Source organism: Bos indicus, chromosome 23, assembly GCF_029378745.1.
Source record: "Bos indicus isolate NIAB-ARS_2022 breed Sahiwal x Tharparkar chromosome 23, NIAB-ARS_B.indTharparkar_mat_pri_1.0, whole genome shotgun sequence".
Classification (NCBI taxonomy): domain Eukaryota; kingdom Metazoa; phylum Chordata; class Mammalia; order Artiodactyla; family Bovidae; genus Bos; species Bos indicus.
The window spans coordinates 20,801,623-20,827,659 of record NC_091782.1 but is presented as its reverse complement, the minus strand read 5'-3'; the positions used below and the strand labels follow the sequence as shown (position 1 = coordinate 20,827,659).

At 42.8% G+C, this 26,037-nt stretch overlaps 1 protein-coding gene across 1 annotated transcript in view; it reads left to right on the top strand.

Annotated features, from left to right (window-relative positions):
- The first annotated feature begins 7,613 nt into the window (after positions 1–7,613).
- The window catches only part of CLIC5 (chloride intracellular channel 5), a 170,546-nt gene continuing 152,122 nt past the window's right edge, over positions 7,614–26,037 (top strand). The window contains exon 1 of the mRNA XM_019985646.2: positions 7,614–8,312. Coding sequence (XP_019841205.2) covers positions 7,695–8,312 — 618 coding nt within the window. The 5' untranslated portion in view covers positions 7,614–7,694. The remainder of the gene's footprint in view (positions 8,313–26,037) is intronic.

Genomic DNA, 26,037 nt, shown 5'->3' with positions numbered 1-26,037 from the left:
ATAATGCTCTTCTATACATGCACTTAAATTCCTTGTATATATTCTGTATAATGTCAATATTTTTAAAGCAGAATACAAAGATAACCATAATTCCAATTAACAATATATGGGTAGAAAAGGAGTAAGAGAAAATTAACATAATTACCTTTGGATAGTGGAATTACAGATGATTCTTAATACCTTTTTTATAATAAGCATGGACTACACTTATAATGGAAAGAAATCACCTTAATACAAAAGCACAGCCATCTTTGATGCCACAGCAGGAACCTAAGAAGCTCAAAATGACAGCTGTGTACTTATTTCCAGGTAAGTGTGTTTCTTGTGGAATAACCTGGAGGCAGTGGCCTTGGGCGATACAGTTTGGGAAATGTAAAATTGAAGCATGAAAGGATGGTTTACTCAGGCTTTCATCCCCAACCCAGTGGACTCATTCCCCATGTTTCATCTTCAAAGCCCACAGCTCTCTCTTCATCTTCTCTGGATGGTGCAGAGTTACAGTTTGCATTATAGTTGTTACAAAGTCTGCCCTGTGTTTGCTATACAGAACCCAAGGATGTGAGGGCACTTGTACTCTGTTTTACATAAGAGATTGAGCATCCATGGATTGGCATATCCCTGGGGCGTCCTGGAACCAGTACCCCTCAGATTCTGAGTGCAGAGTATCTAGAGAAGTACCCAACGTACAGAGTGATGACTCAGAACATGACTGAGGTAGATTACTTTTAGTTTTATAATACCCAGCCAAACTTCCCGGATGTCTTTGGAGAAAAAAAAAAAAGAACCCAAATATTAAAACCCCGGAACCCTTCACACCACAAAGTAAAATCCCAAAGATGGAGAAATGTCGTGGAAGAAGGTGAGTGAGAGCTCAGTGCAGTCAAGTTGTCTGTGGTGGAAAGAATGCACATTCCCTTTAGGCTGAAGAATGCAAAGCAGCCCAGTAATGCTCCACTAAATGCTGAGTAAACTTGGTGTTTCCTCAAGTCCCTTCAATACGGAGGCAGTGTGCCTGTACCCTCGTCTGCCAAAGCCCAGCGAAGGGCATTGCCATCTCTCCTCGCCTCTCTCTGAAGCTGGCTGTCTGGGCAGTTCTTTGGGCAGCTGCAAGTTCATCTGCTTCCAGTTGCTCTTCTTTTGTACCAAAGATTCTAGAGAAGTGATAGAAGGTTCTAGAGAAGTGACAGCTACTAAGGGGTCAGGCTTCGGTCATGTTGGAGATAGCAGAGGGAGGAAGTGGAGGGAGAAAACAAGACTCAGACTGAATAAAGAGGAAGGGCAGGGGGAGGACCCGGGGATGTCACTGAGGGCGGGGCTCTGGGGTTCAGGGCGCATTCCCAGCCTGTGTGAGTCAACATGGCCGGGGCAGGGTGAGGATGAAGCAGGAGTGCCCTGCCTGAGGGCTTGAGGGTGTGTGGTTCTTTCTATTTAAAAAATGATGTCATTTCTCCGTGTTCAATTTCTTTATCAAATTTATTTAAACAACCTTATTGTCCCTTCCATTCAAGTTAAATTCAAGTTTGAGCAAAGAGCATTCCATCTCTCATCTTCCTAATATTGAATATTATCCTTCTTCCTATTTTCTTTGTCATTTCCTCTAAGTAATAAAATGTCATAAATGACTTTTACTCAGGCTTCTAGGACCTTTAGGTCTTCTCCCAGATTGTGTGATCTAAAGTAGCGCTGAAGTAGACCAACTAATGTAATGACAAGTCAAGACACGGAAGATTTCACAATTTGAGAAGGAAGAAAGTTTGGTGAAATTTTAAGAGATACCTATGGCGGGCTATGGTGGCAGAGTCAGAATCGTGAGGAATGAAATTCAGAATATTGAAACAACTAGATGAAGGTTACAAAAATAAAGCTATTCAGTGACCAGTGGGAATGGTGTTAGACGGAACTTCAAGGAGGCGAGAGTGCCAGGGGAGTGGGGCACGTTCGCAGTTAGCACAACCATCCCAAGTTCTCAGATGCTTTCTACCCACTCCTGGTGCCCATATTGAAATGTGGTGGTTATATTGTGAAGCGTCAGTAGACCACATTGCTCTAATAAGCAACACCAGCTACTGGGAAGTGGTTTTCTCTGAGCACAGGTCTCTGTCTTAAAGCCAGGTGGAGTGTAAATCATTGTGGAATTGAATGACTTTCTGTGTTATGTGTCTGCTCATCCTCCATATCATCCTGTGAGCATAAAACTCAGATTTCTGATCTTGGCATTCAAGGTTATCCACAATCAACCCCGTATTGCCAACTTCTCTTATTTTGCCCCCCCCAGAATCCACGTACTCCAGCCAGTCTGGTTTATCTCCACCACTGTGAATTCTTGATTCGGCATCACATTTCAAACTTTAATCACCCTTCTCCATTTCATTGTCTGGGCCTCTTCTACCATCTAAGATACTCACTTTCCCTTTTCCATACACTCAACCCGGGGGACCTTGCCCTCTTCTGAAATCCTGCAGCCTTGAGATCACTCCCACTTATCTCAAAACAAATTTCAGTAGATTAAAATCATAACAACAGTTTTGTCTGACTACAGTGAAATTAAGCTAAAAATCAATAGCAAAAATATAACTAGAAAATCTTCAACTGTTCTAAAATAGATCGATACATTTATAAGTAACTCATGGATAAAGGAAAACAATCTAAACAGAAGATGAGGAGTATTTTGAACTGGATGATAAGGAAACTAAATCAAATCAAAACTTGTGAGATGTAGATAAAGCTGTCCTTAGAGGAAATTTTTTTAAATGCATATATTAGAAAAGAAGAAAAGTTAAGTGCCAATGGTATGTGTCCATCACAATTATCTTGGAGTATAAAACAAACAGCAACAAAAAAGTAAATCCAAAAAGGGGATAAGAAAGGAAATAATAAAGATAGGAGCAGAAATGAATGAAATTACAAAGAAATAAACAATAGAGACTATTAATAAAGTCAAACATTTTTTAGAAAGAAATAGACTTGAAAAATTCCTAATAAGACTGATCAGGATAAGAAAAGGCACAAATCACTGATTTGGGTTTTTAAATTAAGGGTATTGTCTCAGATTCTAGAGATGTCATATAAGCATAATGTGAGGATATTACCTTAACTGATTCTCTGTGTAGACTTTGCTACTGTGAAGAGATCATGCTTATTATCTTGAGCAAATATTCAGGTCGATGGGGCAGTTATGCCTTGAGGGGTAAATTAATAAATTGGCCTTTATGTTGATAAACTGATATTTGTTTTGTTTTTTAGTTTGGTTAAGGTGACTCAGTTCTACAATGTTTGAAAAGACCTGTGTAAACTTACAAATTGAGTCTTTGTACATGCAATGCGGAAGACTAGACACTGGCCCCACAGTTATCTAAGACAATGGGCAGGGCTGCTGTAGTCCCAGTTGGATACTTTCTGTGGAATAGCTAATTTGTAAATTTCCTCAGTTGTGTGTGCACATCCGATCATGTCTTATGTATATTTATATCCTATATCTAGTGGAATGAGTAGCATTTTGCCCAGTGGAGGCACCATATGTGTAAAAGCATAGGGGCAGGAAATAGGATAGTGTATTCAGGGAGGAGCAACGTTTCTGCTGCAGAGTAGGACATTCAGGGGAGTGCTGAGGGAGATGCTGCCTGGACAGACAGACTTGGTTCCATTTGTGAAAAATATTGGAACAGACATCTTCCTGAACATGTTTTCATTGAAGATTTCCAAACATGGGTGTGATATAAGCAAACTTGTATTCAGAAAGCACACAGGTTCTTTCTTAGAACTTCTCGAGAAAATGAAAGTATGTCTTGTTTCCTTCCCTAGGTTATATGTCACAGTCATAGGGGCCCTCAGAATACTTTCTAATTGATTAATTGACTGAGGGACTCTTTCTTGTACAAGCAAACAAGCCAACTTGTTTTATACCAAGTGCTACAGGAGACCCAGCTTATTCCTGCAGGAGTTTATAATATAGTAACAGAATTGATGCTTTTGAACTGTGGTGTTGGAGAAGACTCTTGAGAGTCCCTTGGACTGCAAGGAGATCCAACCAGTTCATCCTAAAGGAGATCAGTCCTGGGTGTTCATTGGAAGGACTGATACTGAAGCTGAAACTCTAATACTTTGGCCACCTGATGCAAAGAACTGACTCATTAGAAAAGACCCTGATGTTGGGAGGGATTGGGGGCAGGAGAAGAAGGTGATGACAGAGGATGAGATGGCTGGATGGCATCACTGACTCTATGGACATGAGTTTGGATGAACTCCGGAGGTTGGTGATGGACAGGGAGGCCTGGCGTGCTGCGATTCATGGGGTCGCAAAGAATTAGACACAACTGAGTGACTGGACTGAACTGAACTGAACTGAATGAGATAACACACGTAGAAAATGGGCCAGGAGTAAAATGGCTTGAATTCTAGATTCATCTTCTCCATTTCAGTTATTTATAAAACAAATATTTAATAAACACCTATCATGTGTCAGATGTCTGTTAGACTTTAGGTATGCACTGATGAGAGAAATAGTCACGGGCTTTGTGTGTCCAGTAGAGGATAAAGATATCAAACAATCACAAAAATAGATTGAACAAATAATGTATAGAATAATATGTGCCAGGCACTATTCTAGGTGCTTGAAACCATAATGAAAAAGCAGAAACAGATCTGTGCCCACACAGGACTTATACTCCAGTGGTAGAAGACAGAAAAACAAACGCAAGACATACAATAAATAGGTAATGCATATATCTTATTAGAAGGTGATATATATTATAGAAAAAAGAAATAGAAAGTCCGGTGAAGGCTTTTAGTAATGGGGAGAGGGCAGAGATAGGAGCTGGGATGGGTCATCATTTTACACAAGACAGTGGAGTGGCCTCATTGAGAAAGGGATGTGTGAGCAGGAACTTAGAAGCGTTTGGAGAGTTGATTATGCAGATATCCAAGGGGAATGTATTCCAGGCAGAGGGAACAGCCAGTGTAAAGATCCAGAGTGTTCCAGGCACAGCAACGAGGTCACATCCTCTGCAGCAGGGTAAGCCAGGGGGAGAAAAGTGGGCATAGGAAAGCTGGTGTAGTTTTTCTAGGGCTTCGTGGGTCACTATAGGGATTCCCAGGTGACTTAGTGGTAAAGAACCCACCTGCCAATGCAGGAGGCACAGGAGACTTGGGTTTGATCCCTGGGCCTGGAAGATCTCCTGGAGGGGGAAATGGCAACCCCTTCCAGTATTCTTGCCTGGAGAATCTCATGGACAGAGGAGTCTGGCGGGCTGTAGTCCATGGAGTCACAGAGAGCCAAACATGACTGAGCACGTGTAAACGCATGTGGGTCACAGCAAGGACTTTGAGGAGCCATTAAATGAGTTTGAGCAGAGAGAGAGATGATCCGATTTATGCTTTAACAGGATGACCAGTTCCATATTGCAACCCAACAAATCATGATAGATATGTCCTGAGATGGGCTGACAAGGGGGCTGAATGTATAAAATACCTGTGTGATATTGGGCCCTAAGTTTAACCGGCCTCTTTGACACACTGAGTCGTCTTGGTAAGGACCTGGTAGCATGTGAAGCACATAAGCTCAGGTTGTAGGATACTGTTATTTGGAAATGATGCAGGATGGCACATAATCTAGAAGGGTTCTAGCAGTGTAAGCACATAATTCTCAAAAGAAGCAATACTACATCCAGAAGAGTGAAAACTAGTTCTTCAGTGAAAAAAAAAATCTTACTTTTTTTTTTTTTGGATGTACAAAGCACAAATGTATATACAGTATGTAAACAGATATGTTGGAGAAGGCAATGGCACCCCACTCCAGTACTCCTGCCTGGAAAGTCCCGTGGATGGAAGAGCCCAGAAGGCTGCAGTCCATGGGGTCACTGAGGGTCAGACACGACTAAGCAACTTCACTTTCACTTTTCACTTTCATGCATTGGAGAAGGAAATGGCAACCCACTCCAGTGTTCTTGCCTGGAGAATCCCAGGGGTGGGGGAGCCTGGTGGGCTGCCGTCTATGGGGTCACACAGAGTCGGACATGACTGAAGCGACTTAGCAACAGATATGTAGTATATCAGCAGTATTTTAATTACATGGGAGAAATATCTTAAAAGAATCTTTTAGGTACGGGGTGGGTTGGGAGGTTGTATGATCAGGAAAAAAGGTTGGAAAACACTGACTTAGGAAGGGAGTGAGTGGCAGGAAGATCACTGAGCTGGAGGTTAAGAAATCACAGTTGAAATCAGCTTAGTATTAACTCACTGTGAGAACCTGGACCACTTGCTTCCCCTTTCTAGGTTCCAGGCTGCCTTCAAATGTAAAATCATTTAGAATGAATGACCGTTGAGGTTTTCTCCAGTGCTAAGATTGTGAGAAGGATTTGAACTGGGGCTCCACTGAGTTGTAAACACCTGACTATGGGAACTATGGTAATCAGTCGGGTATTCGGACCTAAACACACTTCGCTTTTCAATAAAATAAAGGGGTAGCATTGATAGACTTTAAAGTCTGTCTCTGGCATCTTTCCTTTGATCTATTTTTATCCACAAAGCTAGATTTCTAGAAATCCTGCTCTAGTTCACTCCAGAAGATTCTTGAAGGCAGCACTGGAGGCAAGGGTACAATGAAGTTTTGTCAATAAGATGCTCATCAGGTGCTTTGAAACCTGTCAACCAGGCAGGTTACTTCTCAATTTTCACATGATTTCTGGACATTAAAAGTCCCTTTACAGTCCACCTGGGTTATTATTTGAAAGAGAACGATGTACATGGTGTGCTGAAGGGAAGCAGGAATTAGCAGACTAGAGTACCAGGTTAAAAAACAAAGAGCCTGTGTGTTCGTGGCATCTGTAGATGACATCAACTAGGCAGCTTGTGCATGCAGTACTTTGCTTTAGAAGTCCTTTGAGGAGAGAGAGTGTATCTTCTGACTCAAGCGTTTAGTGCTCATCTAGTATCCTGTACCTAAAAGGGTTGTTGTGAAGGTGTGTTGACTGTGATGATCACATGCAAGTTGAAGAGAAAAAAATAAAACCCACGCCATAAATCTTTGAGTGCCTTAGCTTGGGTGATCTGTACTGATGTGACCATAGAACAGAGCACTTATCTTCTTTTCCTTCTGCCATTGAATCACCTCATGGTGTTTCCAGATAAGAAACATAAATGGCATGCATTACCTAACTGGAACATGTACGGCTCATTTATCACAGGGCATCAATGCTCAAACAGTTGTTTTGAGCAACAAATTCAGCTCTTCATGGATGAGTTATGATTGCACAGAATTGTTTTCCACCGAACAGCAGGGACTTCTTGAATGTTGTCAGCATTTGGAGGTAGTTGGAAGAAGGAGCCCTATTTAATGACAAATGGCTAACTATTCAGAATTTCAATGTGTACTGGGAAGATAATTCAACCTCTAGTTGATCCAAAGAATCTTGGAGCTACTGGCAATGACAAAAACCACAGTCTGCTTGAAAATACCCTCAGGCATGAAGGAGTTAACTGACTGTGTAAGCTTTATCTTATGTCCAATGGACTTGTGGTTTGCCGACTAAAGTCTCCGGTAAATGATTGTTAGAGACCTGTCACTGATAGCTGTGGCTGGTTGCTGTGTTTCAAAAGCCTGTTGATTCCTCTGCAAGGCGGTGCAGCATCCTCTAGCCCTTTCCTCATCTCAGACCTACTCGGGTCTGCTTGCGAAAGGATCTATCAGATCAATAAACATGAATGACGAAAACTACAGCACCACCATCTACAACAGAGTCCAAACAGAGAGGGTGTATGAGGATTCAGACCCAGCAGAAAACGGAGGTCCCCTTTACGATGAAGTCCATGAAGATGTGAGGAGGGAAGACAACTTATATGTCAATGAGCTGGAAAACCAAGAATATGACTCTGTGGCCGTGTACCCTGTTGGGCGTCAGGGGAGAACCTCGGCCTCTTTACAGCCAGAAACAGGAGAATACGTCCTGCCTGATGAACCATATTCTAAGGCTCAGGACCCCCACCCAGGGGAACCCACAGAGGACGAGGACATCTCCTTGGAAGAATTGCTCTCACCAACCAAGGACCAGGAGTCTGACTCAGAGGAGCCCCAGGCGTCTGACCCAGAGGAGCCCCAGGCGTCTGACCCAGAGGAGCCCCAGGGGCCTGACCCAGAGGAGCCCCAGGAGAATGGAAGCGAGATGGAGGCAGACCTGCCTTCTCCTTCGAGCTTCACCATCCAGAATAGCAGAGCCTTCTCCACCCGCGAGATCTCCCCTACCAGCTATTCTGCTGACGATGTTTCAGAAGGAAACGAATCGGCTTCCGCAAACCCCGAGATTAACCTCTTTGTGAAGGTAAGGAATGCCCTGAGACAGGCACAGCTGCACATGCAGATGGCCTGACCGGTGCTTTATTTTGCTCTGAGAGACCAGGGAAAGATGCATGGTGTCATGGTCCTTGGATGTCAGTGTCTATTCAAGAGTAGGGCTGATGAAATGAGTCATTCCACGGTTTACCCAGAACAGCTCAAAATTACAAGAATTGGAAAGTCCATTTAAAGTGTGTGTCTTGTGATCACTTCTCTGTATCACGGGCAAAGCATTTTTTCAGAGATGCCTTTTGAGGGTACTTCCCTGGTGGTCCAGGGATTGGGACTCCACCCTTCCGCCGCAGGGGGCATGGATTCCATCCCAGGTTGGGGAACTACTACCCTACATGCCGTGGGACTTGGCCAAAAAATAAACTAAAATGTTAAAAATGGATGCCAGAAAACATCCATGATGAGCAAAAAATCAAAACTGAAAAAAAATGTTCGCTTATGAGTGAGCAGAAATTGGTGCTCAAATCCTTTCCTTTTCCTGTCTGGTTACATTTCCTTCATCAATGTGATTTTGCAAAACAAAACTACGGTTTGTGAAAGTCAAGACTACAGTCAGGCACCAGTGTTTCCTCCTGAGTGTTTCTAAGTTCACAGATGCTGCTGCTGCTAAGTCGCTTCAGTCGTGTCCGACTCTGTGCGACCCCATAGACGGCAGCCCACCAGGCTCCCCCGTCCCTGGGATTCTCCAGGCAAGAACACTGGAGTGGGTTGCCATTTCCTTCTCCAGTTCACAGATAGTACTTCATATACATGGTCAATAAATGTTACCTCTGTTACTCAGTTTGCCCTTTTGACACCAATATAACTAAAATATCTGATGAGATAAAATGATTTCACTAGTAGTAAGACACTTAGTGTCAGTGTTAATGTTTAACCCTTGGGATATTTAAACAAAGAACTTTGATGATCTTTGTGTTAGACTGATAATCTAATAAAGATTGCAGTTATGAATATTATCAAGACATAAAAAGCATTTCAGGGCTAAACAGCTCATCTTTATGGATCAAGATGATTTTTCCCCCAACCTCCCCCCACCCAAATTCGTACTGACACAGTTCTTTAATGTGAAGACAACATATTTGCAAATCCTGCTACTCCTGGCTAACAAAATTGATTACTCTATGAACCTATGAAAACCCCAGTTTACACTCATTTCTCCCCTTTCTGGTTTCGAATTAACTCCTCTAATGAAATGCATTAATTATATGTATTGCTAATTTAATGTATAATTATTTCCTACTCTGTATTTTTTCCTAGTTGTTTTTGGTGTATAAATTGTGTCTCTTTTATTTGGCCACACAGGTCCTTTTTCAAAAGCACCAAGCAGAGTATTCGATTTGTACTTAAGTACCTGGCAAACCTTGCCTGGGATTGTGTTGAGCATTTGGGAGGGAGATGGGTCTGTAGACAGAGCCCTTTCTGTCAAGAAATAACAATGGGATACTTGAGACAGACTTGGCAAGTTGTGAATTTTTATGAAATAGAGGAGGTGAGCAAGTAAAGTGCTGTGGGTATCCTGGGAGCACCCAAGGGTGCACGAAAGAGTCAAGAGAGGCTCTACGGAGGAGACAAAGTTCAAACAGGGGCATTCAAGTTGCCTTCCACCCTTTATATCCACTTACCATTTTGTTAGTTTCAAAAAAGAAAAACGCAACCTTTCAAAAGTGAGGACTGGGTTTATTTTCCTCAAGACTGAGGCATCCGTGTAACTCCCTGCAACCATCAGCATCCTGAATCCTTGTTGTCCTGATCATTGAAGATGAACTACCATTGTCGTGATCACCATCATTCCAGGCACATCAGACCATTATTTGTATATTTGGCAAAGTGTTGATTTCATCAGAAATTAGCCTGCCACCGTGGTTGAACCAAACAGAAGAAGGAGGAAATAGAAATATTGGCATCTCCATCTGGTGCCAGCCACAGGAAAAACTATTTGATAGTAACAAATGGTTTCTAAGTTCTTAAGATCCGTAGTTCCCTAAAGCAAATATTGGATCTAATTAACTCTAAGTTTGCTAAGAGGTCATACAATACAAAATCAACCTCAGCTCCTATGTGTGAACTCCTTTCAAGAGATGATACTCAGCATCATTCAGTGAGAAGGACTGGCTTAATCTCAGCTTCTCAACCCCCACCCCAGCCCACTGCAGTTCTTTATTCCTTGGAAAGTGGAAATGCATAACATGAGGACAAGGGACTGGTCCTGCCCAGGAATGGAGGGCATGAGGGTGACCAGCTCAAGCTCCATGCTCCTCCCAGCTCCAAGGAGTGGGTGCTGGAACCCCTGCATTGGATGGGGATCACCATTTTCCTAGTGGGCTTGTTGCTGGGGTTCTGGGGTTGATCTCCTCCTGGGCTGCTTTGGGCTGGACCATTTGGGCTGCTGATGTTCCGTTAATGTTCCAGCTACTGTGAACCCAAAAGGCTTTTCCCCCTCTTTTGACTCCCTGTGTGGATTCTTCTCGGACTTCCCAGGTGGCTCGGTGGTAAAGAATACACCTGCCGATGCCGGAGATGAGGGTTCCATCCATGTGTCAGAAAGACACCTTGGAGAAGGAAACAGCAACCCACTCCAGTGTTCTTGCCTAGGAAATCCCATGGACAAAGTCTAAGCCTGGTGGGCTACAGTCCATGGGGTCGCAAAGAGTCGCTTAGCAACTGAACAGCTTGGGCTGCAGCTGTACCAGCACTCATTTGTGTGTGTTTCCACCTGTCTGGACACATCAGAGAAAATGGAATGCAAGTTAATAACTGTGTGTTCAACCAGCCTCGTATTAAGGCTCAGCCACTTCCGGGTGTTGATCAATTAATTAAAATACGTCATTTATTTATTCATTCAACAGATAGTTATTGGGCCGGGTTCTGGGTGTACAACAGTCCAGGCTCCCCTGCGCTTTGCTTCGTAGCAGGAGAGACAACAGATGGACACATAGAGAAGTAAATGTAAAACATGCCCGGTGGTGCCAGTGCTGTAGAGAAACACAAAACAGAATACCGGGTGTGTTAACTTCCTGCGGCTGCCCTAACAAACGGCTGGAAACACAGTGGCTCCAAACCACATGGGTTTATTCTCCAGCATTCTGGAGATCAGAATCGGGAGTGAGTCTTGCGGGGCTGAAACAAGGAGCCATCAGAGCTGTGTTCCTTTTGGAGATTCCAGGGAGAGTTTGTTCCCATCGACCTCCCCACCACCCAACCTCCTTCCCCCTCTACCCGCCACCCACCCTTGCTCCTAGAGAGGGCTTCCCTGGTGGCTCAGTGGTAAAGAATCTTCCTGCAATGCAGGAGGAAGATCCCTTGGAGGAGGAAATGGCAACCCACCCCAGTATTCTTGCCTGGAAAATCCCAAGGACAGAAGAGCCAGGTAGACTACAATCCACGGGGTCACAAAGAGTCCAACAGGACTGAGGATCTGAGCACAGCAGAGTACTCTTCCAGGGGCAGTGTTCATTTTTCACTCGTGGCCCATGTCACATCTCCGGCCACGCTGTGCAGCATGCAGATTCTTAGTTCCCTGACCACAGATGGAACCTGCGCCCCTTGCAATGGAAGCATGGAGTCCCCAGCTTCCCCTTGCCTTCTAATCTGACTCCTCTGGCACCTCTTATAAGGAAAATTGTTAGTTTGGGCCCGCAGGATAATCCAGGAAAATCTCCTCATATGAAGATCCTTTAATTAATCACTTTTGCTAAGTCCCTTTTGTTATAGAAGTTTCTGGGAATTAGAACATGGGCGTGTTTGGGAGCTGTTGTTCAGCTTCCCACAGTGGGACCATGAATGATGCTGAGTAGGGGAGGGAGGAGGCGGTGTGGCTGGGGTTGGGTGAGCGAAGGAGGAAAAGAGAGGTGGGGTGGGCACAGGTCACCTCCAGGCCTGATGAGCCATAGAAAGAACTTTCACTTTTACTCTGAGGGATAAGTGCAGGGGGCGGGGTGGGGAAGGGGGTTGTCATCAAAGGGTTCTGCAAGGAACATTCTGACTGCCTCTTCAATGATAGACTAGAGCAGAGAGAGGAGGGATTCCCTGGTGGCTCAGAGGTTAAAGTGTCTGCCTACAATGCGGGAGACCTGGGTTCTATCCCTGGGTCACGAAGAGCAGAGAAAGAGTAGAGGCAGGGAGGACAGGCTGGAGATAGTTGGAAATCTAGACAAGGAAAGATGGTGGATTGGACAATGCTCACAGCAGGGCAGGGCTGAGATGGTTGGGAAGAGAGAGCCCAGAGGTTTTGCTGGCGGGTCTCACGTGTAGCATGAAAAAAGGAAGGCGCCAAGGCTGACCCTAGAGCCACTGGGTGAATGGGGATGCTATTTCCATTTCACCTGTGAACTCCTCCTCCAGGAACATGTGATCTAGAAAATGTGGATCATGCAGTATTCCATATATTCCTCCCTCACTTCCTCCCTCCTTCCCTTTCTTCCGATCTCCCTCCCGCCTTCCTTCCTATATTTACGACATACTGCATGCCAGACCCTGGATATAAGAGATGAAAACAGCACATCCCGAGTGCAACTCTCTGTTCCCAGGGGAAGACAGAGAAATACAATTCTTTTTTTTTTTCTGGTCTGGACAACTCAGCATGTGGGACTTTAGTCCCTTGAACAGGGACAGAACTCCTGCCCCCTGCAGAGTAAGCCTGGAGTCTTAAAACAATGGACCATCAAGGAAGTCCAGAGAAATACAGTTCTTGAAAATAAGAGGAAAGAAATAATTTCTTCGTGGTCACTGACTGAGATCCAGTGAAAGAAAGGTCTCTAGTGAGAGCTGCAATCCATGTCATAGGCAATTAAGACAGACTGTCAGTTCAGAATTTGCTGATAGGATTATAAGAATTGTCTGCTGCTTTCTGATAAAATTAAAAGACCTCATAGACATTGTCTTAACTGTGTGTGTGTGTGTGTGTGTGTGTGTGTGTGAAAGAGAAAGAAATAGAGGGACAAGAGGGACAGACGGGGGGAGGAAGGAAAGAGATATAGATGGAGATAAGAGATAGACAGGAAGATGGAGAAGGAAAGAGAGAGAAAAAAAATTATGGTATTTAATGCAAAAGAAAAAAAAAGTATTCTGATTATGACAGTTGCAAAGAAAAAGGATACAAATGAACACCATTTGTCCTGCACACTATTGATGTCATTATCATGGAAGGCAGTATATATATGTGTGTATATGTACATATATATATGTTGTAGAGCAGGTTTTGAAGTCAGGTTGCGTAATTTGAACCCTGGCTTAGCAAATTAATTTCTGTTAGGTTATCAGTTTTCTTTTTGGTAAAATCGATGTCATAATGTTATGTTCCTAATAGAGTAGTTGTGAAGATTGAATAAGGGAATCCATGTAAATCACTTAGAATACTATCTGACGTATAGTAAATACTCTATATTTCAGTTCAGTTCAGTTCAGTCACTCAGTTGTGTCCGACTCTTTGTGACCTCATGAACCACAGCACGCCCCGCCTCCCTGTCCATCACCAACTCCTGGAGTCCACCCAAACCCATGTCCACTGAGTCGGTGATGCCATCCAACCATCTCATCCTCCGTCGTCCCCTTCTTCTCCTGCCCTCAATCTTTCCCAGCATCAGGGTCTTTGGCTACCAGCTCTTCACATCAGGTGGTCAAAGTATTGGAGTTTCAGCTTCAACATCAGTCCTTCCAATGAACACCCAGGACTGATCTCCTTTAGAATGGACTGGTTGCCTGAGTTATTATCATTTATTGTGATGAATTTGAACCATCATAAAATAATAACTTTTATTTTAGGCACAAAGCCTTATAGTTAGTAGACATCATAAATACTCTGTTTGCTGATCTTAAGGTGACAGTCTAATATTGTGGAAAGAGTACTGGTCAGGAAATTCTAACACTTTTTGGTCAATGATTCACTATAAAGCATTCCTGGGCCCCAGTTTCCTCACCTCTGAAATGCAGGCCCTTCCAGCTCTTACAGTCTTTGACCAGGACATGTGGCTCCAGCTCTGTATCAGCATCACGTGTCTGGCACATGTGTTATCCTCTCAAGGAGACTGTTTGATAATGATTAGGATCTCCCGATTTGGGTGTGACTGGGAGGGCCAGCAAGAAATCAACATGCCTTTTCAGTCACCTCACGCGAAGTCTGTTCCTTGGAAAGTGCGTCCTCAGGGTCCGTCTTTGACAAGGCTCTCTCAGGGTCCCCATGCAGGGTTGCACGTCCTGTGCACGGAGCAAAGTTGGGGAGCACCATTCACAGAAAATGGTAATGGTGTCCTTCTGGAGTCAGGCAACATACAGGCCCTAGTAAATGTTTCTTAATCTGTAGCCTGGTATCCAGAATATTCAACCTAATCCACAGGCTGTTAGAATACTGTAATTAGGATAAAAAGTATTCGGCAGTATTTCCATTTGAGGTAACCTAGTTTTCTTCAATGTTATTTTATGTATTTCTATGTATTTCATCATGTGCACAGTGTATTCTTGTAGTAGCATACTATAATTATACTACTATAATTATAGTTACTATAATTTGTAAATGAATAAATGCACATACACTGTGGATAAATGGTTAAGTTCTGCATTGATAGATTCGCTCAGTTTTTACAATCTTTTGGACTCACAGGGTTTCCTTTCTTTTCTGTCACTGTCTGGGGTTTGAGACTCTTTCCTCGGCCAAGATCGGGGAGAATAGTTCCCCTCACCTCCCGGTTCCTTCCTGGCAGTTTTCATAAGCAACACACTGAGTCCATTTGCCTTGGAGGCAAACAAAAATTCCCCATCAGAGTCGAGGAATTTAGAAATCCCACTGAGGAAATGAGGGACATGCAGCTGGATTTGCTTACTGAGATGTGACTCAGGTGAGGTGCCATGGGGATGTGTCGGGCCATGGACTCCGCAGACACAAAGGCACAGCAGATACACATGTGTGTGCGAGGAGGTCTGTGAGGCTGGAGTGGAGGGAAGATGCCCATCGAGGCAGCACAGATGCTGAGGCTGAAGAACCAGGAGTACACTCTTTTCATTGTTTAATTGTATCTTTTATTCTCCTTCTGTCTTGTTGTTTGTTTGCCTCATTGGAGTGTAGTTGACTTACAATGCGTTAGTTTCAGGTATGCAGCCAAGTGATTCATATATATCTAGTTTTTTCCAGATTCTTTTCCCTTATAAGCTACTACAACATATTAGCATGGTCTTACATGGCACATGGAGCAGCTTGGATTTTATCCTGAAGGCAACTGAGAGTAGCATGATATTGGAGGAGAATACCATGAGCAAAGCAATGTTCAGGGTGATGGATAAGCAAACTAAAAACCATTTCCACTTAACCGTGTAGGACAGGACCAAACAAACATCTACCAAGTTTCATTTCAAAGATTAGGTGAAACTTTTAAATGTAAATATATTGTGTACAATGACTGTCTTCTTTTTTAGTTATTTATTCATTCAGCTGAGAGTCTGGGTCTATCCAAATATTTATATCCTTGATTTCATCCAGTTGAATTTCTGAGAAAAGCGACCAAGCGTGTTGCTGATTTATGTATTATCTAAATGTGTATCTTGGTACTTTATGTTTTGTTAGGGGGAAGTATAACATGGATTCAGCACAAAGTTTTGATTGATGTTGTTTTAGTATAGTTTGAAATTTAAAAAAAAAATGTGTTTGTGAGATCTGTCTTAGCCTGGCTGAACTACTCGGAAGTTTTATATTTAGAACCCTGCAAGAGCCTTCCTGTTCACCACCCCTAGGGAGGGCCTGCTCTAATGTCAGTAATCAGGACCTATCAGATATGTCCTTTGAAACATCTGTGACAAAGTGCAAGTCTGAACCTGTTGCATGTACCCAGCTGTCCTTTTATGGAACCCTTGAAACATGAATATGGAACAAGGGGCAGGTTTGAATAAAGATGCCTATTCTTGTCACAACGTCTTCTTAATAAGAGTTCTGGGGACATGTGTTCTGGGGACATAAATCCTGGTCTTATTAAAAATCATCTTCTAGGTGGCCGTGGGAACTAGTTTCCTCTGTGAATCAATGGCATCAATCAAAGAGGGAACAGAATCCTAGTGCTATGACAGGAATATTGAAAACCAGAGGAGCTAAATAACTTACCCAAGCCTGATGGCAAATGAAGAGCAAAGCCAGGGCTTTGACCTCTGTCCTCCCTCACCCTCATCCAGAGCATTTCCTTCTTACTGGCGTTCCTAGCCTGGGGTGCTAGATGTTTTGAATATGCTGGAGGAGGTTCTGTTTTTCAGTTGCCGAGTCATGTCCAACTGTCCGTGACCCCATGGACTGCAGCACACCAGGCTCTCCTGTCCCTAACCATCTCCCAGAGTTTGACCAAGTTTGTGTCCATTGAATTGGTGAGGTGGCCCAGTTGGTAAAGAATCTGCCTACAGTGCAGGAGACCTAGGTTTGGCCCCTAGGTTGGGAAGATCCCCTGGAGAAGGGAATGGCTCCCCACTCCAGTACTCTTGCCTGGAGAATTCTACTGGCAGAGGAGCCTGGCAGGCTACAGTCCATGGAGTTGCAAAGAGTTGGACATGACTGAGCAACTAACACAGGGGGTTGAGGAGCATTCTAAAACTCCATACACATTTTTTTGTGAAAGGGGTCTCAGGAGGGCCCCTTGATGTTGTCTGTCTCTGTGATGCATTCTGCTTCCCTGTCTGGGTCCTCACACCTTGTGTATCCATGTGGGAGGGGGAGAATGACTTTGAGTGGTACAGCTGACTCTGTCCATTCTGTGGAGTTGGCTTCTTGCTCTAAGCCTTTTATAATAGCGTCTCAAGAAATCATGGGACGAAACACTTGCTAAAGAGTCGTAAAGGTGCATTACCTGGGTCATCATAGAGGGATCATGTTAGCTCTGAAAAGGAAGGGGATGTGATATTCTGAAATAAATACCCCCAAATTAGAACCCACCTGTTTTCCAAGAAAAATTTTGGACATTTTTTTCTCCAAAGGGACTGCAAAGTTAATGGCAGTCCCCGCATCCACACCTCATCCCACCACCTTGTGAGCCGTGTCACCAATTGTATGAACTAAAACTTCTGAGTAACTGAGGTTTCTGCTTCTTTACCACCCAACAGTCCAGTCAATTTCACTGCCTAATTGTTCTCTCCTCTCCATCGTGGCCACCACTGGCCACGGTCATCTTGGCCACAGTTATTCAACTGGTCACTCTGCCTCCAGACCCATCTTCCTCCTAAGAAGCCCTGCACGGTCATCAACCTTCTTTTTGGTCCAACTCTCACATCCATACATGACCACAGGAAAAACCATAGCCTTGACTAGATGGACCTTTGTTGGCAAAGGTCTCTGCTTTTGAATATGCTATCTAGGTTGGTCATAACTTTCCTTCCAAGGAGTAAGCGTCTTTTAATTTCATGGCTGCAGTCACCATCTGCAGTGATTTTGGAGCCCCCCAAAATAAAGTCTGACAGTGTTTCCACTGTTTCCCCATCTATTTCCCATGAAGTGATGAGACCGGATGCCATGATCTTCGTTTTCTGAATGTTGAGCTTTAAGCCAACTTTTTCACTCTCCACTTTCACCTTCATCAAGAGGCTTTTTAGTTCCTCTGCACTTTCTGCCATAAGGGTGGTGTCATCTACATATCTGAGGTTATTGATATTTTTCCCGGCAATCTTGATTCCAGCTTGTGTTTCTTCCAGTCCAGCATTTCTCATGATGTACTCTGCATAGAAGTTAAATAAACAGGGTGACAATATACAGCCTTGACATACTCCTCTTCCTATTTGGAACCAGTCTGTTGTTCCACGCCCAGTTCTGACTGTTGCTTCCTGACCTGCATACAGATTTCAAAAGAGGGAGGTCAAGTGGTCTGGTATTCCCATCTCTTTCAGAATTTCCCACAGTTTATTGTGATCCACACAGTCAAAGGCTTTGGCATAGTCAATAAAGCAGAAATAGATGTTTTTCTAGAACTCTCTTGCTTTTTCCATGATCCAGTGGATGTTGGCAATTTGATCTCTGGTTCCTCTGCCTTTTCTAAAACCAGCTTGAACATCAGGAAGTTCACGGTTCATGTATTGCTGAAGCCTGGCTTGGAGAATTTTGAGCATTACTTTACTAGCATGTGAGATGAGTGCAACTGTGCGGTAGTTTGAGCATTCTTTGACATTGTCTTTCTTTGGGATTGGAATGAAAACTGACCTTTTCCAGTCCTGTGGCCACTGCTGAGTTTTCCACATTTGCTGGCATATTGAGTGCAGCACTTTCACAGCATCATCTTTCAAAATTTGAAATAGCTCAACTGGAATTCCATCACCTGCACTAGCTTTGTTCATAGTGATGCTTTATAAGGCCCACTTGACTTCACATTCCAGGATGTCTGGCTCTAGATCAGTGATCACATCATCGTGATTATCTGGGTCGTGAAGATCTTTTTTGTACAGTTCTTCTGTGTATTCTTGCCACCTCTTCTTAATATCTTCTGCTTCTGTTAGGTCCATACCATTTCTGTGCTTTATCAAGCCCATCTTTGCATGAAATGTTCCTTTGGTATCTCTGATTTTCTTGAAGAGATCTCTAGTCTTTCCCATTCTGTTGTTTTCCTCTATTTCTTTGCATTGATCACTGAGGAAGGCTTTCTTATCTCTTCTTGCTATTCTTTGGAACTCTGCATTCAGATGCTTATATCTTTCCTTTTCTCCTTTGCTTTTTGCTTCTTTTCACAGCTACTTGTAAAGCCTCCCCAGACAGCCATTTTGCTTTTTTGCATTTCTTTTCCATGGGGATGGTCTTGATCCCTGTCTCCTGTACACTGATCCCATTAGGATCACCCTAATGATCACGTTTCGACTGGATTACTTCAGTAAAGACTCTGTCTCCGATATGGTCCCATTCTGAGGCCCTGGGGATTAGGATTCAACATACGAATGTTAGGGAGACATAATTCAACCCAAAACAATGTGATAATTATCTTTTTACCTCTCTCTCTCACATAGCAACAGGACTTTGATTCAACTCACGTTGAACAGTAACAGGTTTTGGAGCCCAGCTGACTCTTCTCCCCTTTTGAATACATTTACCATTTGCACAGTGCTTCCCAGGTGGCGCTAGTGGTAAAGAACCCACCTGCCAATGCCAGAGACATAGAGATGCTGGATCTCTTTGATACCTGGGTGCGGAAGATCCCCTGGAGGACAGCGTGGCAACCCACTCCAATATTCTTGCCTGGAGAATCCCGTGAACAGAGATGCCTGGAGGGCAATGGTCTTTAGGGTCTCGAAGAGTCATACATGACTGAGTGACTTAGTGCACACACACACACACACACACACACACACACACACACAATTTGCGTGGTTCAAAATTTGAAAGGTATAAAAGATAGTCCCTCTTCTACCTCACTCCCTCAGGCATTCCATTTCCATTTTCTGAGGTGATTTATTCTATTGTGTTTATTCTATTCTTCTATGCTTCCTGAAACATTTTACACAATCCTGTCAAATATATGTATGTTCATATATTTGAAATTATCTTTTTTTTTCTTTTGTTTAGTACAGATGGTACTATACTATATATCCTAGCATGGACCTTCCTTTTTTGAGTGTCGATTTTGTTGGTACATAATTTACATATACTAAATTCAGCAATTTTAAGTGCACTCGTCTTTGAATTTTGAACAAATATATACAGTTGTATAACAGTCATCACAATCATGATAAGGAATATCTCCATGATCTAAGAAAATTCCCTCTTGACCCTTTGCTATGGGGCCCCTCCCAGCCACGCCCTGAATCCTGGAAACCACACATCTTTCTATCATCATAGTTTTGCCTTTTCAAAAGCATTGTATAAATTGAATTAATCTCTGTAACCTTTTGTGTGTGGTTTCTTTCACTTAGCATAATGTTTCTGAATTCACCCATATCAGTACATACATCAGTAGGTGGTTCCTTTTTGTTGCTAAGTAATATTCCACTGTGTGACTGTACCACAATTTGTTCATTCATTCAGCAGTTGACGAATACTTGGGTTCTTTCCCAGGTTTTGACTATTATTAATAAAATGGCTATAAGTGTCCACATATAAGCTTTTGTGTTGATTGTGTTTTCATTTCTCTTGGTCAAATACCTAAGGGTGGAATTATTGGGGCATATGGTCAGTGAATGTTTAACCTTATTTAAAAAATCTTTCAAGTTCTTTGCAAGGTGGCTGGGAAAATTTATGAAAGATTTCTAATTTCTTCTTTTCCAGTACTTGGTATTGTCAATCTTTTAAGTTGTAGGTGTACTGATAAATGTATAGTGATCTTTCATGGCAGCTTTGATTTACTTTATTTTTAATGACTTATGATATTAAACATCTTTTCATGTGATTATTAGCCTTTGTTGCATCTTCTCTGATGAAGTATCTGTTCAAATATTTTGCTTATTATTGTTATTTTAGCATTGTTATATTAATATTATTGAATTTTAAGAGTTTCTGATATAGTCAAAATACAATTTCTTTATCAGATAAGTATTTTTCACATAGTTTAGAGAGGCTTTTCCTTTTCATAAGTGTGTTTTGAAGACTGAAGGTTGTGATTATGATGAAGTCCCTGTATTGATTTCTTTCTTCTATGGTTTGTGCTTTTTCTGTTCTAAGAAATGTTTGTCTACTCCAAGGTCACAAAGATTTTCTCCTATATTTTCTTCTAGAAGTTTTTCAATTTGGGGTTTTATATTTGACTCTAAAATCCATTTTGAGCTAATTTTCCATCAGGTTAAAAATATGGATTGCATCTATCTACCTATGTATCTAGCTCTAATTCTATCACTGTCTCTCTCTCTGCACCTCCATCCTGTCTGTTATTTAGATCTGTGAATTCTAGCTGCCTTGACCTTCTGAAGTATCAGCCTCTGCTGTCTCCTCAACTCAGAGAGAGTCAGCCTGTATTGGGGCTCTATGTTACCTGTCTCCAGTGTCTGAAAACCATCACTCCACATAGTTTGTCTGCTCTACCTGTTGTTTAAAGAAAGTTTCTATTGTTAAATGGAAATCTGTTTCCTTTTCTTCCATCTTGTCCAAAATAGAGATTGTCAAAATTGGTTTTAAGATCCTCATTTCACTTGAGTTGCTTCTCCTTTCTTTCAAATATTGGTCCCTTGAAGTCAAGTCCGAATTGGAGTTTGGAATATAGTCATAAAGTTCAACTAGATTAAAGTCTAATGATAATGACATTAAAGTGATATTGTGGGAGTTAGCTATTGCAGATGGCCTTCAGTCAAAAGCTGCTTGCTGACCTTCCATCTTTCCATTTTCTTTTAAGACTATGTTGTTTTTATTTTGCACTTTAAGTTCTGAGTAATGAGGGGACAGGAAAATAGATGTCCCAGCTAATTATTCATCAACAAAAGTCAAAATACAATGCCATCTTCTCATCGTTTATCTTCTTACCATTCAAGCCTCTGGTGATTCCATGAGTTCCCTTGAAAACCTGGAGGAAAAGAGGACTTCACTACTATTAGAAGGGAATGCTATTTTTAAGCTGTCTTCCAATACCCAGGCCTGAAGAATCCAGGTTGATTTTGTGTATAAATTGTATTGTGTCCATAGGAAAATTCACTGACTGGCAGCTCTTCCACCAAATGACACGCCCTTAAAAATATGAGATGACTCCCTGTGAGTGGAACATGTTTTCAGCCCTGAAACCAAGTGTTCTGTGTAATCTTGTGAGGACAAAGATTAGAAACCTGGGCTTGAAGCCATGCCCCGTGTTTATGCTTTATGAGCAGAGCTCTCTGCATCCCTTCATGAGCCTGTGGGTTTGCAAAAGTGCCAGCTCCTCATTATTGCCCAGCTTGGTGCACAACAGTAACGCAGCAACAGCTTATAAACAAGAGGACACATTGTTTACGAAACCACTAATGTTCTGAGGTTTCAGTGATAACAATTGCAGGGTAAATATGTCAGGTGGTAATGAGTAACTGACATGCAGGCCTTTTGTTAACTGGAGTACAAACTGCATGTTTTTCCCATCTACAGAAGTATTTGTGTCCTGCTCTCTTATGGTGGCAAGAAAGGAAAGGATTTGGTGGATAGTCTTTTTGTATTTACAATAGCAACCCTCTGTTAACTGTCTTGGTTCTTCTAGAACTGTGCTGTTCAAAACACTAGCCATTAGCTCCCTGTGGCGTTTAAATTTAAATTAATTTAACTGAAAAAAAAATCTTAAAAATTCAGTTCCTTAGTCATGCTATCCACATTTCAAGTGCCAGTCAGACATCTGTGGCTACTGGCCACTGTATTGAAAAGTACACCTAGAGAATATTTCTAGCATCTCAGAAAGTTCTGTAAGACAGTACCACTGTAGGGTGATCTGGGCTCAGATGCAGCATGAAGACTCATCAGCTATGTGGTCACAGGCCCTGCCTTGGGTCTTTATTCCCTTGTCTAAAAATAAAAGGTTCAGTGATTGGATTTAGTGAAAAAGAAGAGTGGTCCTACCCAAAAAATAAAGAAATCACCAGTGAAAATTATTCTCCTTGATAAGTAGTATCTGTGCTATCAGTTCATATGAATCAATTGCTTTCAAGTGGCAACTGACTAGCCAAAGCTCTACAGCTCGTTGTAGAGCCTGTGAATCTCAGTAAAGCTGTCAGTATCCACTGGCCATGCCCAGGCCCACTGAGGGTCTGTGGTAAGTGTTATCCATCAAAGCAGCAGTAACTTTGAGGACTGAAGATGCTGTCCCATCGGCCACTTGGACCAAACAGCATTAAGTCTGGAAATTAGACACAGAGATCAAGGTCCTTCTCAGTCAAAACAACTTGCCACGTTAAAGCAGAGGGGATTATCTGGGGTGGGGCAAGGGGTCTGCTTACTGAGAAGATATGAGGGTGAAGGTTGAGTGATTTTCTTGTAGGTGTGGTGAACTCTTGATCCATCATAAACAATGTGTAGTTGCAAGAATGAGCTCAGGCCAATTGCCTGTTCCTCCCTGTGCATGCCTTTAATCCATCTTCACACAAACAGGCTGATGAGTCTTTTATGAAGCCTGTACTCTGCACTTGGTGTGCAGGTGTTGTGAGCAATAGAAAAGCAGTCTAAGCTGGGGACCTTCACTGGTGAGGCTCTGACCTGCTGGCTAGAAGGAAGGAGTAACACCCACTGTAAAGTATTTAGAACTAACATGAGAGTTGAGACAGAGTCAGTTGCAAGAATACATGATACATGTTGTCAAATAAGCACTGAAGGCATTCAGAAATGGAAGGGGACTGGACTTCTCAGCAAGGGCTTCATGGAAGAGGAAGACTTTAAACTCTGAAGGAAATGTAGGCACGCAGGTGGCAGATGGGACCTGGGACCAAGGATGAGATGCTAGGCCTCCACAATCACATCATCCTTCTAAATCCTATGTCACTGGGAGGCAGGTTGCTTAGTGGTTACAGCAGAAACCCTGGAGCTAGACTGTGTGATTCACATCCTGATCCTGTCTCTTATTAGCTATGTAGACTTAGGCAATTTAATCTTTCACTGGATTATTATGAGGATGAAATAGGTTCATATGCGTAAAACTGAGGGTTTCAACATATGAATGTGGGGAGTATACAAATATGGAGTCCATCACAGGCATGGAGGTGGAAAATACCTTTATAGGGAACATTCAGTGGTATAGTTTGATTGGAGCACAAGAGGAGCTGAAGGTGGAGGCACAGGAGAAGCAAAATTAAACCTTGGGACTGTCCTGGAATACAGAAGTTCTAAAATGGCACCTAGGACTTTTTAGATAGTATTTCATCTGTAGCAGGGAGTATCTAGGGTTTTAAAACTAGGAACTTGCAAGGTCAGAACTGTGCTTTGGGACAATGATTTCAACAGCAGTAGGTTTTACAGGCAGCCTTGCCCTTATTATCCTGGAAGAGAAGGAGGTGGCAGATTAAATACCAAGCTCAGAATCTCCCAACCGGACCTTACAAACTGCTTTCCTGAATGCCCGTCAGTGCTTTGTTTTACTGGTAAGAAAAGGACATGCAGTTTGGAACACACACGCTGCTGGGATGCACTCGTGAAAACTCAACATGAGGGGCATCTTCTCCGGACCTGCCCCCAACCAAGACTTTCCAAGTATCAATCAGTCCCAAAGCAAAACAGTCCCTTTTATTTAGCAAAAGATTTTGAATGGGAACTATTACCACCCCATTGACCAAAATAACTTTGACCGGTTTCTTGCTGACTGCTGGGTACAGAGCAGGGCTACCTCATCTTGTATTTCATGAAAGAGGCATCCAGTTCTCAGAGACTGTAAATCCTCACATCTCATTAGAGAGTTCTTCAGGCTAAGATTGCAGAAGGCAATGCCTCTCCCTTGGGTAAAGTTTTCACCAGCCCCTCCTAAAGCAATAGGTCCCAGCAGCCTCTGTGAACAACTAAAAATAGCCCCAGTATAAAACCCCAGCTCTTAGGACCTTTGGGGAGACCATTTGCCAAGAGAAGCAATCCAGCCTGTGATAAAGCATTGCCTCGGTCTCCTAACACATCATCGGACAGACGGGATGTCCCCCGAAGTCACAAATGCCTGGTCTCAACAATTGCAGTGGCTCTTCTGGGTGCGATCGAAGCCTGCTTTCTAATTATGATGGACAGAGCTTGGGGATTACTGAGTGGGACTGCTCAGTTGTAGGTGAGAACAGTGAGGGATGCCTTTCTCAGGGCCGTATCACTCGTCTATCCACATTCTTTCATTCTTTCCTTCATTCAGCAAACATGGATTAAACGAGGCTCAATTCCTTACTTTCTGTGGTGTCGCTTCTCAAATATCATCTTCACTCTACACAACAGAACTCGACTGCTCTCTTTCCTTATCCCTTGTTTGCATTATGCTCCTGACATTGCACTTTGTTACAGCTGGTCTGCCCTATTATTAACAGAAGGTTGACTGGCTCCCAGGACAGGAACTTCACCTGTTTGGGGTCTGGCTGAATGTGCTGAGTACACCATGTGTCAGGCATGGCCCTGCCCTCTATTTTTTTCTGTAATTCATATTAGTTGGGTGTTGTCCTTCTGGGTTTGACCTCTGCTTCTTGTTACTTCCCTCTTGTTATCTCTCTTTCTTTTTTTAAGTTTTGTCAAGTGAAAAAAGCACAACCTAAAAATTGAGAATTATGTTTTATTCCATGGACTTTCTGAGGACTTTGGCCCAGAAGACAGCCTCTCAGGTAGCTCAGGGGGACTGCTCTGAAAAAATAAGGGAGGAGCCAGAATATACAGTTTTTGCAACAAGAATCAGGTGGTCAGAACATCAAAAGATGACCATTAATTAAAATAAAAAAAAACCCAGATACCTCAAGTGAATGAATTTAGTCTTTTTCTCCAGCCAGAAGTTGCAAGAGGCTGGGCTCATTGAAATCATTCCTTTCACATGCCCTTTAGCTCTCTAGGGCCAGTATCTTGCTTTTCTCCATCCTGAGTCTCCTCAGGGCTGCAGTGGCTCATGGAGTGACAGCTTCAACATCCTTTGTTTACTGATATGGCAGGCAGCATTTGAAAGATTTTCTTTGCTTTCCAACCCTTCTGTTACATTTTTCATAGTGACATTCTCAACTCCTCATAACTCTAGTTTTATTTTCTACGTGTGCCTTTTTAGGATCTTTCCATGGTATCCTACGAGGGAAGAGACACAGAGGAAGCCACTTCACAATGAGTAGAAAGGAAATGGATCTCCAAGTGCCCAAAAAGGGAAGGTCTGGGGGCACCTCCACATGCCCAT